The sequence below is a fragment of the Oreochromis niloticus genome, linkage group LG13 (assembly GCF_001858045.2).
Source record: "Oreochromis niloticus isolate F11D_XX linkage group LG13, O_niloticus_UMD_NMBU, whole genome shotgun sequence".
Classification (NCBI taxonomy): Eukaryota; Metazoa; Chordata; class Actinopteri; order Cichliformes; family Cichlidae; genus Oreochromis; species Oreochromis niloticus.
The window spans coordinates 4909634-4929496 of NC_031978.2; the positions used below are offsets into that span (position 1 = coordinate 4909634).

At 40.1% G+C, this 19863-nt stretch overlaps 1 protein-coding gene across 5 annotated transcripts in view; it reads right to left on the bottom strand.

The window, feature by feature from the left end:
• atrnl1a (attractin-like 1a) overlaps positions 1-19863 on the bottom strand; it is a 338833-nt gene that overhangs the window by 210222 nt on the left and 108748 nt on the right. For all 5 annotated transcript variants that reach the window (XM_025897448.1, XM_025897447.1, XM_005473721.4 and 2 more), the window contains 2 exons: positions 7497-7745; positions 6946-7083 (listed from right to left, as the gene is read on the bottom strand). In XM_025897448.1, the coding sequence (XP_025753233.1) occupies positions 6946-7083; positions 7497-7745 (387 nt within the window). The remainder of the gene's footprint in view (positions 1-6945; positions 7084-7496; positions 7746-19863) is intronic.

Genomic DNA, 19863 nt, shown 5'->3' on the forward strand with positions numbered 1-19863 from the left:
TACTGTACAGAGACCACAAACTATAAACATGTTTGTTTTGTTTTTGTTTTGTTTTTTTTGGGGGGGGGTTATATCTACTGACTTTAACATGAGAATCTAAGGGGATTCAGCCACTTTTGGAGCCAACCTAAGTGGTCATCGAAGGACTTTCATGTTGGTTTCTAGTTCTCAGCCTCTGAGCTTTGGGTTTTCCACAAGAAAACCGTCAATCAACTGTCTGGAGTCAACTGGAAAATAAGTACTGCTGTGTTGACGAGATGTGTGATGAGAAAAAAAAAACAACAAAAAACCTAAAACTCTTCAGTGAAAAAAAACTCCACAATTATGTACTCCTTTTTCTCTGTTAATTCATAGCAGATTGCCTATTCTTGTAAGCTTCTGTAGATTTATTAATCTCGTCATGCTTGAACACTAAAGGACACCGAAGAAGTTCTTTGTAGCACACAAGAAAGAAGCACTGACCTGAACTGAACCTGTACGAAATGATGAAACCATATAGATAAGTGACAAAACATCCCCAAGCCCCAACAGCTACCTTTGAAATGTTTCTGTGTATCAGACATTCACCGTGACTCTGAGACAGCCAGAGAGAGCAAGTGAGGTGGTGCAGAGAAAGATGGAGTATCAGAGTGCAATGGAGACAGGGAGCTACTGATGTGAATCATGCAAAATTTATGGAAGCAATAAAACTGTTCAACGGGAGGTGCCGATGGCAGAGGAGCATTATATGCTGAAGCACTGGGTAGCAAAGGATAACAAGCTCAAGAAGACATAAGACATGCTCAAGTCTTGCCTGGAAGACAATTCAGAGGGCAGCACAGAAGGTCCATGGTCTGTTTGCTATTTATGACTTTTCACCGAGGCTGAGCAATACCCAAAAAATATATTTAGAAATATTTTAAAAGAAATACATAATTTGAATACAAGAAATGAGATGAGTATGAGGAACTTGGCTGAGGGAAAGGGCCACATATGTGCTGCAGCATTCCGATTATTCTAAAACCCATATTCTTTCTGAATTGATAAACAATGAGGATATGCAGCTATATTCATACCATACAAAACAAACAGAGGGCAAGAAATTGCATTCCCCCAGAAATCAGGAAACAGAATTAATCACATGTTAGCTGGGTGTCTACTCTCACCACAAAATAAATGAAATTTGGTTCCCTGTGTATACAGTGTTTAACAGCTTTATTACCACAGCTGGGTCGCACTCAATTATGTTTCTTGATGATATTAATCATCGTATCTGTTGACAAATCTTTTGTTTTTTTATCTTCTTAGTTTGAGTGTGTTAAAGAATTGCACTTTTAAAGATTTGTGTTATTTATTGTTAAAGCACAACAAAACACATATTACAGATATTTATAAGAAGTACACAAGATACACCAGTAACTGATTAACCAGACTGTCTTCATTGTTTGACTCATCAACTTTATCCCTCTGTAGTTACAGCTCTGCACTTCGCCCTTATTCTTGAAAATTGGCACCTTCTTCTCCAATCCTCAGGCATCCTCTCACTCTCCAAGACTTTTGATCAATCTGGTTAAAAACTTCACTGCCCTCTCTTCTTGACGACTCCATACATTCACAGTTATGTCACCTGTACCAGCTGCCTTTCTACTCTAGCTGCCCTCACTTCCTCCTTACCAATTGATTGCATTTTCTGATTCACTAACTGTCCTTCCTCCATCCTACTTTCTCTTCTTTTCTTCATTAATCAGCTCCTCAAAGCACTCTTTCCTACTTCTCAAGGACTCTCTTCATCAATTATCCTAACCTGTTACACATACCTTCTGTCTTAATTTTTCTACCTAGCCAATTGTAACGGGAATGACGGACCCGACCACATCGTTCCCACTTTACACACTTTATTTTGGTTGCTTTTGCCTTGAAACACACAACAACCCCCACCAGGTCCGGGCGCACTCTTTTGAACAGGGGAGGCGCGATGAGCTGATGGAGCTCCAGTGTGTCTCATCCTCGCTTGCAGCCACACCCAAGCCACATCAATTAATACAGGTCCCTTTCTTTTTCCTTAGTGTCCAGCCTCACATACAACTCACTATAAGCCTTTTCCTCTGCCATCTCTCTCTGCTATACACTTAACTTACCAGTACCCCTGTCTACTTTGAATATTTTCTTGTGCTTCCTCATTCCACCACCGTCCACCAAAGTGTCATCTCTCTCCAGATGATACTTCAAATGTGTACCTCAGTTTCCCTCAATACTTCAGCAGTACATTCCCAGTCATCTGGTAACCCTTCCTTCCCACCCAGAGCCTGTCTCAACTCCTTCCTGAACTCTGTGCAACATTCTTCCTTTTTCAACTTCCACCATTTAATCCTTGCCTCTGCCACTGCCTTCCTCTTTCTCTGTCACCAGTCCCAGGAGACACACTCCACCACTTCATCCAACTTACTGAGGATTTATGCTTCAGCTGGAAATTTACAAACCCTCTGAACACTATACCATAACCTGAAGTGCACCTCTCTAGAAATGTAACTACACTATTGTGACTGGCCTGTAAGCACCGTCAACTACTCCTGTGCACTTCCAGCTACTTTTTGCAGATCCTTTCACTAGAGTTGTAAATTTTTTTAGTGATAGAATAACAATCATTGTCTCAATATAAGGAATAACAAATTCCTGGAGAGAGATGACTGAAATTAGAATGGATTTGAGGGATGTACAAAGAAATGAAAATTCTAGACAGACACATCACAACAGAGAGATGGGACCCAGCAGTGATAAAAGAGCATGGCATTTTATTTGTTTCTATTGGATGGCACCTAATGTAAAACACAAGCACACAAGCACACAGTAATTAACACAAAATGCACCAAAACAGGCATAAATGCTGGAAACATAAGTTGACCACTTACGTAGATTACACTGTATGCTCTACAAAGACTCTCTGCAGAAATCTAAACCAGGCCTTCATCCAGACTACTTCTAGATGACATCCAACCTGTGGGGCATGCACACGAATAACACTGAACATCACCCCTGTGACTTCCAGCTCCAGATACACTATTAACCTTCACAACACTATTTGCACACTTTTCCTTAATGATTACCCCGACTGCACTACTCTCCTTGTACCTGTAGAACAGCTTGAATCAAGCTGTTCCTTGCTTCCTTGCCACCCGGTCTCCTGCACACACTTACTTCCTATATCTTTTCCATCATATCAGTAAACTATCTCCCTTTACTAGTGATAGCCCCAACTTTTAAATTCTCTACTCACCTCCACAGTCCAGCCTTTCCTTACACTCCCCCCTCCTCTTACTTTCTCCTCAGCAAAAAGTAGCACAGTTTCCAGCAGCGCCTTGTTGGTCATCAACACCAGGGGCAATCACCCCAACCAATCTGGTATGTAAATGTCTTTCTTGATAATCTCAATGTCTGATTTGGCAAAGATAATAATAAGGTATACTTTATTGATCCCTGTGGGGAAATTCCTCTCTGCATTTAACCCATTCACTCAGTGAAGCAGTGGTCAGCCATTGGGTGCCCGGGGAGCAGTGTGTAGGGACGGTACCTTGCTCAGGGGTACCTCAGGGTAGCCGTTCTTTGGATTCGAACCCCCGACCTCTATCTTATTTATCCAGGCGTGGGACAGGCACTTGAAGTAATAATGTTGTTGAACGTCTGCACTTCAATGACATTTTCATTGCTTTATTTAACACCCACTGTGGCGGATGTGAAATCCTCCAATGACAGATACAGGGAAAACTACAAAAATGTTGTCATTATACAAATCTGTGGACCTGACTGTAACGTGTCAGCCTGTCTCCTAAGGAAAGCTGTAGGAGACTGCCAGCCGGTACCCACCACCAAAAGACATCAGCATGTACAGACCAGGAAAAAAGAGGCCGCAGTGGTAACAGGACACCTTCATGGCAGCAACAAAGAGCTAAAGCCAACCACAAATTAACATCTTTTTTGGCAACTGGACAAAGACCCTCAATTCATAATTTGAGAACAAAGGCAGCATCAGGTAATATTTAACAATCCTTTTGTATGTTCACCTACACACAGCATTTGTAACACCTACACAAAGATGCACCGTAACTCAGTCCTTATTGTCAAGCGCTGTTTGGTGGCTAAATGGCCCACATGAGGCCACTGAACAGGCTGAAGGTCAGGCATTGTGTAGATCGTGGTACAAGAGTACAACTCAGGTTGTAATACTCCCAGGTGTGGATGTTTTCCTCTAGAAATCAAGTAAATACACTCCAGGGCAAACCGAACTATGACAAATGTGTTATAAAAATTTTTTAAGAATCACCAGGCTGTCTTTCTGCTGTAAAAAACAGAAAAAAATCAACAGAACAAAAACAGCCAGAATGTGTATAAAACATGCATGCTTCCTGTCACACTCTAAAATGTATGTTCTCCTCTGAGGGCCTGAAAGTCTAACCAAACATCCAACATGTTGTCAGCTGTGGCTCTAAAGGTTGGTGTGGTTGTGGGCGCGTTTGATTTTGTATGTGTGCAGGACAAGGTGAATGGAATAGTCAGAGAAAAGGGACACTAATGCCCGGCATACACATACGTAGACACAGACACAGACACACACTTCATCCAGATTTGACAAGGTTAGTTAATCATCTGTCACGGGGACAGGGGAACGGACAGACTCCCCTCTCCTCTGTCCGTCCTCCATCTCTTCTTCTCCATTTATCCCTCCATCTCCTCCTCTACTCCTTCATCGTCTCTCTGTCCAAGGGCAACTGTCCTTTTCCACCGATATTAACCTTGTATATCTCACCACATGCTTTTATCTTTTTTTTTTCCTGTCAGCCCGTCTTTGCTTCTGTCTCTCTCACTCTTTTCCCCCCACTGTCCCTGTCTTGCTATCCCATACTCTTTACAATGCTATGAGCACAGGCCTTTCCCCTTCCTGCTAGGGACAAAGCTGTGTCTCTATCATTCAGAACTATAATCGGCCACACGTCATTGCCTCCCAGCCGTTTAGCTGAAGGTAAATCTAGTGGTCCCTTTTATGAAGAAAGATGGAGAAAATGGATATAGATAGGAATGATGGACAGGTGACACAAAAAGAAGGCGATGACAAAGAGTTGCTGTAGGGTCTAAGAGAGCAAACAGCTGAAGTGTAAAAGAGAAAAAAATAAGGTGATGTGCAAAGAGGTACAGGTAGATGGATTTAAGGCTGAAGGAGGACAAATGAGTTTCCTTATAATATCAGTGCAGTCACTGTAGTCAAAGAAGAAAAAAAGACATAATGGATGATATTAGTTTGTTAAGAAACCCAGTTTAACCAGCACATATATGCCAAGGAAAAAAAATTAATGTTAAGAAAAGAAAATGTAAAACATAAAAGGAATACACCTTTAGCTACAGAGTTTGGCAGACAAGTAAAAGACTGCCAGGGCCTCCAACCCTGATTGTCACCCAATCCACACAGCACCAGACCCCCATTGGACCTCCTGTGTGTGGCTGGCTTAGAGGAAGGCAAGCCCCATGTCGCTCTTTTGGGCTGTGCCAGTAGGAACACACCATATAACCATCCACCAGGCCCGGCCCAGGTGGTGACCAGGTAACCCTCTCTGAGGCAAGGTGATTTGTTCTCTATAAAGATTTTTTTTAAGTTATATGCATGTCTGGCCTCTCAACAGTGACCAGTTTGACCATAGAGACCCTCACAGAACAGAATTATTCCTAACAGCACAGCGCCCGTGATCACTCAGACACACAAATCACACAAAGTAGATAGTTTACAGTTTACAGTTTAGGAAAAAGATTAGACAATTAAATTAAATTAAATGGGGAAAAGAGATGGGGAATAAAGAAGTGAGGAAGTAAGGAGAGAAGAAGAACGAAAAAGAAAAAAAGGAAAGTTGAGTATGACGTAAAACATATGGAGGAAATATTAAAGAGGTGTCAAGAAGAGAAAATGTGTGGAACAGGGAGAGAAACAGCTGGGAAAATGTGACCAGGGGATGTTAAGGAGACCACGAGAAAAGCCAAAAAAAAAAAAAGAAAGGAAAAGACAGGATACAGAGGAAAATAAAGCCAAAAAAAGAAGAGAAACTGCATTAAAGGCTGTACTGTATGGGGGCGTAGAGAGGCGTGCATCTATCAGCGCCACGCTCCTTGCAAAAAGCCGCCAGGGACAGAGACACCAGTCAACTCAGGAAATAAGAAAATGATTAAGAGCGATTTAATGTCATGCCGCCGCCAAGCCAAAATGCACATCTGTCACTGCGAGACTGATGCTACTGCACCTCCTTCTCACTTCTCCCTTCCTCACTCACACTCTAGCAGTCACTCACTCATTCATTACACTCTCCTGTCGCTGATGGGGGGTTTTTTTCCTATCAAACCAGCTTCCCAAACCAGCCTCTAGAACCCTCCAAATCACGCTTTCCTGTGGGTTCATCAAACACACACACACACACGTTCTCCTGTTTCGACTGCTGGATTATGCACTCCAATTATTTCCATATGAAGCATAAAAAAAGTGAGGAGAAACTGCTGAGAGACTGCTTCTAATAAAAACATGTGTTCATCTTCATTAACTCTGAAAGGTTTGAAAGAAAGAAAAAAAATCATGGAAAAGCACACACTGCAATCCTGTTCGGTCTACATACTACACTTCAGGTTTCATCCGGTGTCCTGCTGGTGACCACAAGCTCTAAAGGAACCAAAGCTGGGAATCATGCCTTCTAAACACTGCCCCCATCAGGTTGTTTGTGGCTGTTACAATGCTGTAAACTGCTGGTTACAAGTAATGTTTTTACACAAATCTGAAAGCTGTTAAAATAGGGAATGTCTGCCAAAATGTTTCTGCTGCCTTTAAATCAACTTATTTCACAGACACACACAGAACAGGACGTTTCTGCAGAGCACTGACAATGTTTGCTGATGCTCATCAAAAATAAAGTTATTAACCCCTGTGACCTTTGCACTTACCATTACACTTCCCTCCATTGGTGGGGTCGCCATAGTAACCAGGCATGCAGCTCTGGCAGTGCGTCCCTGCTGTCAGGTTTCCACAGTGTTCGCATACGCTGCCGTTCACACACCTGCTGTGACCGTTACATTGGCATGCTGGAAGAGAACATTCATAGGAACATAAGAAGCCATGTGCGGTAGTACACGTCATCTTCACTTCACCATAAGTGGTTTTAATGCAAGAACACTACAATAAATACCTGCAAAGGTTATCATTTTATTTGTGCTAAACGTCACACTGAAAGGTGTTTCTAATATTTTGTCTGTCTCCATCACACACATTGCTCACTGTCAGAATCACTTGGCAATCACATACTTATAGATGAACTAGGTAACATTTGCAAATGCACATTTCCTACTTCAGTTCTAGCTGCAGATAAAACACCGCAGCCAGAAGAGGCTACACTATTCATGTTAAGTGGGAGACTCAATTACAGGGTATGAAAGGCGAGTCCACAAAGCTTAACCTTAGTGTCATCTGGTCCAGTGTGGTCTTGTGGTTCACTCACCGGGGCACTGAATAAAAGCCCAGTTGTAGCCTCTGTCTGATGAACAGAGACCCTGATCCACCACCAAGTCCCTGTCTCGCAGTCTATCCCGGTCTCTGGGCCCTGCCTTCGCAGTCACAGGCTTTAGAGGGCCTCTGTAGGAGCCCTCCATGCAAACGCCCCTACCGGTGTTACTGGGATCACCGCACCAACCACACTCCACCCTCTCCAGACACTCGGCACACGTCCTCAGACCTGAACAGTTTTGGGCTGACAGATAAGGGATGTAAAAAGAAAGAAATCAAATATAAACTTGCATACAACCTTATACAAGCATGCAAACTTTACAGTCACAGAAAATAATTTTGCTCGTATAGTCAGGATGACAATGCAATTCAGTTCAATTCAGTTTTATTTCTATAGCGCCAAATCATAACAATAGTTACCTTAAGGTGCTTACTGCCCAAGGAAAATAAGTAACGTTACTCCATGATATTTCAGTCTCTCTGGCAAGGTTTTAAAAGGTTACAACATCAGTGTGCAGTGTGATTTGTATCTGGATGTGTTCATTTGAATATGGACATTCACCTAATGGGTCACTCAATTTACATTTGATAATAAAATATTGACTAATTTTACTGATTACACTTAAGAGGCACAAAAAACAGTTGTCTTCCCAACATGACATTAGTTAGTGCAGCATTTCAAACTCAAAACCTTTTAAATATTTAGAACTACTATCATATACTTCAACACCAGTCTTATCTGTGTGTGAGAGACATGTTCTAAAGGCTTCAACACACATTTGGTTTAAAACCTCCTTAAAAGATGATTTTATCCATATTCTGTCTTTTACACTTACAATTCTTCCCAACAGCCTGAATAAAAGCATAAACACCGTAAAAGCCTTCTGGGATGTAATCTACACCCTCTAATATTGTTTGCATCTTTTGCTTTCACCTTTTCTTTGACCCTCAACATTTAAAAATAAATGGGCTTTTCTTTGCCACACCATTCCACATGTTCAGAGGAGCATTTGTATTCATAAAGTGGAGGTGACATTCAAAAAACACTTTACTAGTGCGAATTAAAAATGACATTATTTTTTTAAGGTATGGCATTTAATAGTTGTAGAAGAAAACTGAAAATCTCCATACCGAAGCCTTTTTTGTTCAGCAAACGCTGCAGAGAGCAGGCAATCGGTGACGAACATTAGATTTTTTTTTCCTTCTAGAGTCTCTGGCCTTCCAAAGTTAACTCTACAGCTTGTTTTGAACCTCAGTCTTGTTTTGCTCTTGTTCTCCACTTCAGCTCATCTTCTTGTCATGATGAATTTTAGTCTACAAAGCCAGGGTGGAAGCACACACTCACAAAGAGACTTTGTGGGTATCTTGCCGTGTACACAAGAAACCAAAAGGTTGAGAGGAGTTATGCGAGGTGTTGTTTCTTATAGCCCAGTGAGATGATTCGAATGCGTAAAATTTGCATTTTCACCAGAACTTCTCTTTTGAACATGAGGCATTTTCATAAGCCACAGATGTTCTAGCCGAACCAGTATCTGTTTCCCTCTCTATGCGTTCCTGCTTGAAATACACTCCTTGTCCTCTGTGTTTGCAAGCTACGCCGTTGCATTATTCAGGTTCAGCAATGCTGATTCATTTGTTCTCTCTCCCACTTTGTAATTACCAACTTCTGCTCCCCCTTTTTCAGATTTGCTCTTTATCTCCTCTCTGCCACAGTCCTGTCCTTCTTTCTCCGTTTCTATTCACTAAGGCATCTCCCCATCTCATGCTCATTCACTGCTGCTTTTTCCACCATTATACCCTCTTTTACATATTCTGTCATTTTGATTTAATTTGATTTTTTCCATTTATTCGTCTAAAACCCTTTTAGGCACAAATGAAATCACAAGCGACGGAACCGCTCTACTTTTCCTTCATCCTCTCTTTTTGTCCGCTCTCCCACTGCGCTCTTTTCCCTTTTTACTTTCACCTCCCCTTAGTTCATCTCTTTTTGCCCTTCTCTTCTTACAGCTCACTTGATCTTTCACTAAAGTCAGTAGTTCAAAGAAAGGCGGTTCAACAGAATATCCCTAATCCACCGCATGGTAGGGTTTCCGCTGACAGAAAAGCACACATTTACATACCCAAGAGCAGACTCTAATATCCAATAAATATACCAGGCCTGTTTACCATTTTAAAATATCAGTCCGTTGCATTTATGCTGGCAGCTTTTGGTACCGACTCCAATTCTCTTCTGCCAGATCTTTTTATTTATTTATTTTTTCATGAAAAGAGAATTCTTTCATTTAATAGATCCAATCTGTACTCATTCTGTGACAGCTGTTGTTTGTCCCTCCAGGTCAGGTCAGACTCCCAGAGAAGGGCCACAATTTTTGCTTCAGTTTCAGTACATACTCCCCAGACAATGACACCATTTTTTTAATATACTTGAGTGCAAACCAGTCTGCCATTACTCTTTGCTCCATCCATCCATCTTCTTCCGCTTATCCGGGGCCAGGTCGTGGGGGCAGCAGCCTAAGCAGAGAAGCCCAGATCTCCCTCTCCCCAGCCACCTCCTCCAGCTTGTCCGAGGTAACACCGAGCCATTCCCAGGCCATCCAAGAGATGGCATCTCTCCAGTGTGTCCTCGGTCTACTCCTGGGTCTTCTCCCAGTAGGCACATCAGAATGAGATCCCAGATCCAAGCAGACTCCCTAGGATATCTCCCAAGATGGTTTGGGCATGTGACTAGGATGCCTACTACTCAGATGTCCAAGCGACTGGCTCCTTTTGATGTGGAGGAGCGGCTCTACTCTGAGCCCCTCTTGAATAACCCAATTCCTTGGTTTAAATCCAAGGGCAATGCCAGCCACCCTTTGAAGAAACCTCATTTCCCCCCCTTGTATCAGTGATCTTATTCTTTATACCTTTATATAGTAATGACATATATCATCATTACATATGTCTTTACCAAGTAATGAATGCTACACAATCTAGCCTGTTGAGACACATGAACAAAACCTTTCCTTAAAAATGTCCAGAATTTTTAAGATTTTCTTTTCTATAGTTTATTTGGCTCTCGATTTCCTAAACCACACTGAGAAGGAAGCAACATGTTTTTATCTGTCAGTGTAAGTCGCAGCTGAGCTTGTGCCCATCTCCTCTTCTAAACCAGTTCCGGACAATAAGCCAGACAAAAGTTTTGCTCAAAGCCCCCAGCTTTTTTTTCTCCAGAAAGTGAATTCTTTAGTTTTGTGTCTGCAGATACTCGTTTCAATGATTTGCATGGTTTGAAAGTTACAAGATTCAGACTTGGACTTCAACTTTGTAAAGCTTCAGATGTAATTTTTCTGCAGTTTCTTCACAACTAAAGGCTATTTTCAGCAAAATAATAATCTAAGATTTTTGACAGAAATTTCAAACCACAATTCATTTGCAAAATGCGTCAAAATCAGTAAGACAAAATGCACCAAATATTTCAGGCATCAGTCTGAACGTCACACAAATGTGATAAAACAGGCTCAGTGGGGACTAAATGGCACAAGTAAGAGCAGTTAATTCAAACGTGAGAGAATGTAGAAGAAAACAAATACTAGCATGGACAGAAGATACTGAGATCCTTAGATGTTCACTTACATAACAGTAGTTTGCATGGATAATTTAATTTACCTGCTATGTTCTCGTTGCCTGAGCCTTTTCTATTTTTAATAGCATTTCCAATTATCTGGCTTCATCTGTGTTCCACATAGAAAGAATTTAAAGAGGTTATGCCTCCTGAAGTCTTGGGAATCAGAGCAGATGAAGATGAGAGAGGGGAAAAATAGAGTGCCTACAGGGTTTACAAGGCCTTAGTTTTACTTAACAGCGCCGAAGATGTAGCTGTACCATTTGCCATTGCATGACATTAGCTCCAGGCTATTTCTAGAGAAAATATTCTCTTGGATGGTGCCTCCATGAGAGTGGGAAAAAGAAAACAAAACAAAACAACAACAACAACGACATGAGATCTAATCGTGGTTCACTGATGAAACTGTTGACCACTGGCTATTTTTTTTTTCCTTTTTTCCTTCTTGAATATTTGTTAAGATTAAAATAAGAGTATAGCTTACCTACTACAAATGGGTTAAAATACTAATACTACTCTCTAATATCTTGCAAAGGAGCTTTGCTTTCTCTCACTTAACCAATGGTAACGAGTAAACAATGATGGACAATGGTGATTTAATTTTAATGTATTGCATTTCATAGTTATTAAAATATGAATTATGGCTGATAAATGCAATATAAAGATGCTGCTACATAAAGCTTATTGTGCTTTTCTGTATTTTTTCCTCACTTACAGTACATATACACAGTAGTGGATTTTCACAATAAACTTATTTTCACATAACAAGGTCAGCATATTATGTAAAATTGATCACTGATCCACAAGCTCAGGCTCAAATGCGCAGTTGACATTTTTTCTCTATTCTTGGATCTGTACGACCTGCTATAGAGGTGTAGGGATGGGAAGTTATAAGATTTTAGCGATTCTGATTCCATGATCAATATCACTTATCAATTTCTCATTGATTCTCTTATTAATTGGTTCTGCTTTGAGATTCACCACCATCACTGAGCAGCATGTTAAAGACATTACCTTCCTGTAAATTAAGTGCATGCTGTGTGGTCAAATGTTTGTGTATGTTGGAAGTATTTCTCCTGTGTGCTGTGAACACTTTTCTTAATTGTAAACTTATTTCCTCCCAGAAGAAAGTAAGTTTTTATAATACTTGTTACATTATTTTTGCATTTCTCCATGAAATGGTGTGAAACACTTCATCTCATAATTACCGGTTACCCCCCAAAAACATCTGAATGTACCGTTTTCAGTGGGGGAAATGTTTCGTCACTCGTCCAAGTGATTTATTACATCTCGAGACTGAAGAAGTCACTTGGACCAGTGACGAAACATTTCGCCCACTGAAAATGGTACATTCAGATGAACAGAATCAATTTTTGGGGATTTCCTCACCTGGATGATTGAGCATGCATCAAGACAATTACCGTTAAACAATATAAACATATAGGCTGCAGTCTCACACACCAAAACAAATTCCTGTCCTAAGGAGAAAACACAAATGGTCTTTCATTTAGAATTTAGACATGAGCACAAAGCCGAAAGCACAAAGCAAAGAACAAAACCAGCACAAAGAGACTTTAAAGCTATGGTGATTCTACTTTAGAGATATGAACAGGTAAAAATGATAAGTATTCAGGCTGTAGCCTTCAAAGTGTTTGTTACCTGTTTAAGTTCAGGGTCTGACTGCTGGGCTGAGGTTGGGATTCACTCAGGTTTAACATCACTCTGAGCTTTTGGCTAATTTATTGTTAGCATAAACTAGCAAAGAGCCAAAGTTGTATTAGCAGCATAATATTGTTGTTTCTGTCCTGGAGTTTGCACTTCCCCATTGCACTATTGTCATGAAAAGTAATGCCCATCTACACACTGCAGACTGTACCACTACTTTCATTCTCCAGCACAACAAATGAAACCAGCAACTTGTAGCCTATGAGTTCCCTACAGGTTTCTGGCTTTGGTCTTCAACCCGTCGCCAGCTTCACAAACTACATTCAGAACACTTTGGATTTTGAGGGGAAGGTCAGGAACGTCATTATGGAGTCAGATTAACAATGTTCTTTTATAATGTTATATCATAAGAGACTTATTTTCCAGTTACCGAAGCCATGGAGGTAGTTGTAATAGTTTACAGGATGAACCCAACCATTAGTATCAACCAAACGTGTCTGCTCTTTGAAGAGTATCTTTAATCCACATATTTTAGATATAAGAGCCAATACTGCAGGCAGAAACATGGGTGTCCCATGAGTTCCCCAGTTTCGCCTTTTATGGCCAACTTGTATATGGAAGAAGTGGAAAAGAGGGCTCTGTTATCCTATCCCGGAACATCCCAGAGCCATTGGTTCAGGTATATGGATGACATCTGGCCGAAAATCTAATCTCAGGACCTACCACAATTCACAGATGCCATTAACTCGCTGGACAAATACATCAAATTCAACAGGGAGGATATGAAAAATGACAGGCTAGCATTCTATGACTGTGAAATTGCCATCAGTAGTGGGGGAGATGTGAAAGTCAATGTGTACCATAAACTAGCACATACGGGTCAATATTTAAGGTTTGACTCTCATCATCTACTGAAGCACAAACTGGGTGTCATCACTGTCCTCAAAGACATAGTGGCAGGAGAAGCAGAGCTACATCACATCAAAAAGGGCCTGAGTAAATGTCGTTATCCCAGGGTTACATTTGTCAAAGCTGGGAAGACGCCTAAAGAATTCTCCTGGTGATCCAAGAGAGAAGGACAACTGCTTCCTAAAGGAAAATCAGTGGTGATCTCTTATGTGTCAGGAGTGTAAGAATAGCTGAGGTGCATTTTTTTGAAAACACAATATCTCTCTGATTTTCAAACCCCAAGACATGCTACACAAAAAACAATCCAACCAAGGATCGAATCCCTCGGCACAAACACAAACACTGAGTTACCTTATCAAGCCAGGATTTTGTAGGCTCTTTGTAGGATTTTGTAGGGGGCAGACCTTCAATGAAGAGCATGTGCACATCCTGGACTGGGAGGAATGCCGATTTGAACGGGGAGTCAAGGGAACAACTATCAGCAAGACGTGAACAAGAGTATATGCTAAAGTGCTGGAATTGCAGCAATTTTCCAACTCTCTGTGAATGACACCGATGGCTGTTGATCATTGGCCATGATAATTATTAACAAACATGAAACTGAGCTTGTGGTTAACTGTTAGATAATGGTGCTAGTTTTAGTCTTTATGTAGCTACATATATCAAGGTTGGGGAAAACTGCAATCAGGTGATACTAAAGTCATCATAATTTCTCTAACTGAAAACGCAGCAAACAGATGAAGAGAATCAACTTTCTAGGCCAAAGAGAGGTGTGGCACAGAAGCCCCCCATACATGCTGTTCAACTTTGCTTCAGAGCAAATCCAAAATAGTTCATTTCAGGTGGCAGGTGAAGGGTGATGCTGGACCAAGGCCCAATATAAGATAAATAATTCTTATTCTGAAATATGAATCTTGCACAACTTTTGTTATACTGTAGAATAACAAAAAATATGGATCTGGGGATGAGACAATTATCCCCTTTACATAGGCAGGTAAAATGATGTATATTTTATTTTATACCTGTAAAATATATAAAGTAAACCGATTAACAAAATGTTTATTTAGCACTGGTCAAAGTTGGGGAAGACAGGATCTACTGGATTTATGTCTAGAAGAAGAGACATAAATGCAGTAACTAGGTCATATCCAAGAGGACATGTGTTTGCATCTCACACAACATCAGTCGCTAAAAACTTTTTCAAGTTCCTATCATCACTTGGAGACTGAGGGCCTTTAAAGTTCTGTCAGCAACAAACATTAAGCACTGCATTTCCTCAACGATGGCAGCTTTAAATGGCTAGAAATGAAATAACACCCACCACATACTTCATGCAATGTATAGAAATAAAGTACATTTCTGCTCTGTGTTCTTTCTCATCACCGTTCTTACTGAAATCAGGATTAGTCATCATCATTGATAGAAATCACCCAGAGGATACCTAAACACAACAGATGACAACAGTTTTGAGGAATTGATGCCATCTATGGTGTTGCAACGAAAGGACTGTTTGTTCTGAAGGGGGAATTTTCACCTTATCAAAAATCTTCAGTGCACAGTCGTTTCTGTGCCACATTCTGTTCATCACATTGGGTCTGATATCTGGTGTCCCTGGATAGCGCAGATCGTCTGGCTCCATCTCGTGTAATCTATTTGCTCCTACGGTGCTTGACAGTTAGCATCACTGAAGCCAGTAGAATACAGATCTGTAAGCCTCCATGCATAATACATCAAGTCTAGAACCCGTAGGCTGTCTTCCCCTTTCACTTTTCTCCAAGCACATGAAACCCCTAAACGCCACACAGAAACCATGTGGGATAAACACGAAACACACACACACTTCACATAATGATTTCCTCACAGAAAATAAGGCTATTTTTCAATATCAACTCAAACAATATAACTAACATCTGGTTTATGTCTGTATGTGGACAAGAAGGTAGTAAGTGAGCAAAAAATAAATAAATAAATAAAATCATGTACACTATAATGTAACCAGTTGTGCTCAAATTGCTGCAGTTGTGCAGCAGAGGACTGAGGTTTTCATCTCTGTGGGCTTTTTTGAGCCTATGAACTGTAGCGATTTGTTACATTCAACTGAATTACACATTGCTCAACATAAAGGTAAGGTAGTAAATATCCATCCACCCACTGTCTTCTGCTTACCCGAAGTTGGGTATTCCAGATCCCCTTTATCCCAGTCACACTTTTCAGTTCCTCCTGGGGACCCCAAGGCACTCTCAGGCCAGAGGAGACACATTATCTGAGTAGCAGGTTCCTGGAGTACTGCAGGCTTTCCACCCAGTTAGGTGTGCCTGTAAAACCTCCAAAAGAAGGAATCCTAGCCAGAATTTCCTCAACTGGCTCCTTTTGAAATTTCTCATTGCTTATTTTATAATCATGAGAAAATTAGCCCAAATAAAACAATTGCTATAAAGTGGGGATCCCCACCTTTGAAAATGTTGGCTTTTGGTTGCTTAGCAGACCACAGGAAGCCACTTTTTAAACACAAGAAAAGAAAACTAATCATGTCCATAACTTGTGTTATTTATATACGTTCCCCCCCAAAATTATAAATGTACAAAAATGTATAATTTTGTTGTTTCCATTATAAATGATAATCATAAAGAACAAGACAAACAAAATAATTAAATGGACCTTTTGGAAGTGTTGCTGTAAATCTCTGGAAGAATTTTAAATAGAAAGGCACATTTTCCAATAGGTAATGACCATAACTTGGTGAAGAGGCTGGAGGAATACCGTAGGGTATTTACCTTACAATACAAAGCACCTTGAAGACACTGTTGTTGTGTTTTGGTGCTATATAAATAAACCTGAATTGAACTGAAATCCTCTATTTTTTTTCTAACCCTTAAGAGACCCTTCAGCAGGGTCCAAATCTGCAACAATTTTTCAACCAAACCAAGAACAGAATAGCACTTTTGTTGCTATCTGTAGCCACTGCCATGTAGCTGAAATGAAGGATAATGGAACAAGCAGATTAACTGTGGAAACTCTCCACAGTGAAAGAAAAGGTCTCTTTGTCAGAGGTGGCAAAGAAAAGCTAAAATTGACAGCAACAGCAACTGAAAGGCGAACACAAGTGCATGTATGTGAGAGAGAGGGAGCCCTGGGTCTCTGGGAAAGAAACAGCCTGTTAAACAGAAGGTGAAAGTGTTGAAGGGGATCATCATTGCTGCTTTTCTTATTAAACTATCGCATATGTAAATATACTTGTCTAAAAGACCGTTTTCCCAATCAGCTACAAGTATAATTGGTTTATTGTGAAGGAGGGTCTCTTACTGGTAAGGCAATGGAGTCTTAACGGTGTTATTGCTACCTTAACTAAAGTAACTGTATACTTCCTACACTACTGCTGATTTTAAACCACATGTTAACCGTATGTATTTGGCATTAATTGCCATAATAAACTATTATGCCATACAACCCTAAGCATAGACATCCACAGCATATCCATTAATCATCTTAAGTGTAATAAAATTGTCACCAAAGTTAACACCAACTGAAGACACGCTAATGTTAAAGTATTTTTTGCAGTCAGTGCTTCTTTACTGACAATATACATAAGAGTCCAAGGACTATTACCAAACATTGTCGGTGCTGCCGTCGGACTTCTCATAATTTCATCACCATTTTCTTAAGTAACGTCCTCCATCTCCTCTGTATTGTTGACTAGCCTGAAACCTCCTCCAGAGAGCTTAACAGTGAATCTCAACATCCCAAGTTCACCCCCCCCCCCCCCCCCCCCCCCCATGGCACCATGTTGATGTTGCTTTTGTTGCCCATATGGTGTTCTGCTGCCTTATCCAGATCCAGTGGCCTGCAGTGTCTGCTGCTGACAGATCTTTGATTGTTGATGATGTAAGTGATGTTTGATGGTGAGCCCTGTACTGCACCCCAGCGTGTTTCAACCTAACTGTAGATGTTGCAACACAGGCGCTGCAGTCAATCTCTGTGGGTTCCTCCACTTTCACAGTTGACAGTTGAATGTCAGCTGCAACATTCAGGTATGAGTCAAGTTTGCTCTTGGAGAACTTCTCAACAGAGCCTTCCCATGGCATTGCTAGGTCTACGATATAAATCATTTCATAACACAAAGTCATTGCTGTAGTACAATTAGACTGGAAATTAAAACCAGTTTACCAACAAAAAAGCTTCCAAAACTTCCAACTTTGACATCTGGAAATTAATTATTTCAGTATGTTTGGCTGAAGAGTGTGTAGTCAGCCTCTGGCTTACATGAAATATGGGAATGATACAGAAAGCCTGCAGCCAAATCAGTCTGAGACAGAAATAACCCAGTTCAAATTGGATCATCAGACAAGCAATAGAATGTTTTTATTTTTGGGGGGAAAGTTTCCAACGCCACGGTCATGAACCCTTCAGCTGTTTACGGCAGGTCATTGTGCCATAAAGACCACAGTTGTGCAGCTGTGTATGTACCAATTTACAAATGTACTAATTTAGCTAATTCACAGCAAATGTGTGCATATGTGAATTCTGATTAACCATAATTATCATATATTAAGCATTTCTTAATAAATAATTGTTTTCGACCTACAATATAGGTCACAAAGAGCATTAACTAATTATTTTTCCACAACGTCTACGCAGTATAGAAGTAGAAGCAGCAGCAAGCGAGAGTCTACCAGTCTTTGTCTACCAGAGAACATAGAACTGTCCTCTATCAGCCTAGAAAAATGATAAAAATAAATGCTACTATTTTCTACATGTTTCAACATTTTCACCTTATTATTTTATATTGAAACTCAAGCCACCAAGGGTGAACTTGGTTTTTAAACAGGACTATAAGACCAAACACAGTGAAATTCTAAATTAACTTCTAAAGGACAAAACTGCTGTAATGAAAAACTGAATACATACATATCCACACCAAAAACTGGGACAGATCTTTAGCTGAAAACAAGTCAACAAGGAAGTGAAAGGAAGGGGGGGGGGAAGCAATAATCACCCCAATTTGGCCTTTTTATTACACCAAAAAAACAGTTTCAGGCACAGGCAGTGCACATTTTTAATGTTTTTGTTGGTTGACGTGGTGTCAGTTTGGGGTCAAATCAGAGTTGAAATCAGTAAATATAAGTCTCACGTAAGTCTCAAGGAAAAGCTGATTACAAGTTAGAGAATGAAAGAGTAGGTGGACAATTGTGAACCTTGAATAAATTTGATTGAAAAAAGTAAATGGTGTTGTATTTTGTCACTTTAAAGCAATCGCTTATGATTAATGAAACACCTTGGCTGTCAATTTCATGATATACATGTTAGTAATCTTCACTAACCATCTGCTAACATACATTAGCAATAAACAGGTAAATCCTTAAACATTGAGACATTTGTTAATCGTTACTTAATGCTAATTAATTTATAAATTAACAGATATTTAAGTAATGTTAGCTGAAGTGCCTTTATTGTGGACTGAGATGCACCACTGGGGGATTTGAAAAATAAAATATGTCATATTTTACAATAAGTAAACTAAGCTGTGCTTTCAGCAACAAAGGTATAAAAAAAGACAGCAAAACAAAAGCCTCCTACATACCTTCTGTCACCAAATGGAGACATGAATAATAAAAGAGAAGATGGGGGACGTGCCATTATGTAAGCACTGAAGGTAAGACGAAAGACAGGAAGACATCCTTGGCTTGCTAACAGTAGGCTGGAGAGCTGTCTGCACTTAGAGTACTGGCATCAGGAAGGAATAATAATCACCAGTCACAAAAAAAAAGAAAATTCTTGTTTCTGAAGCCATTTCTGTAACTGCACAAACAAGAACACTTTGCTCCAAAGTGAGTATTTGTCTAACAAATGACAGAAAATAACAATACAAAGTTTTGCCTCAGGGGAATAGTTTGATTTTTTTTTTTCCCTAAGAGACACTTGTTGAACTGCGAAATAAAATATAGTTCTACCTTGCTCTAACTTTCCCTAAAATAAAACCAAAATAATTTCTAAACAGGGTTTAGAAATTAGTGAGGTCCAGAATGTTTTTCTTCAAATTTATAACATTTACGGTGTGACTGCGATCCAATGAGCAAACTAGACGTCTGAAGATTCTAAAGTTGTAATAAAATCAAAGGCAGAAATTTGTAATCGACTTCATGTTGTAAAGCTTTCTTCTTTTGCACAAGCAGCTATGTATATAGAAATA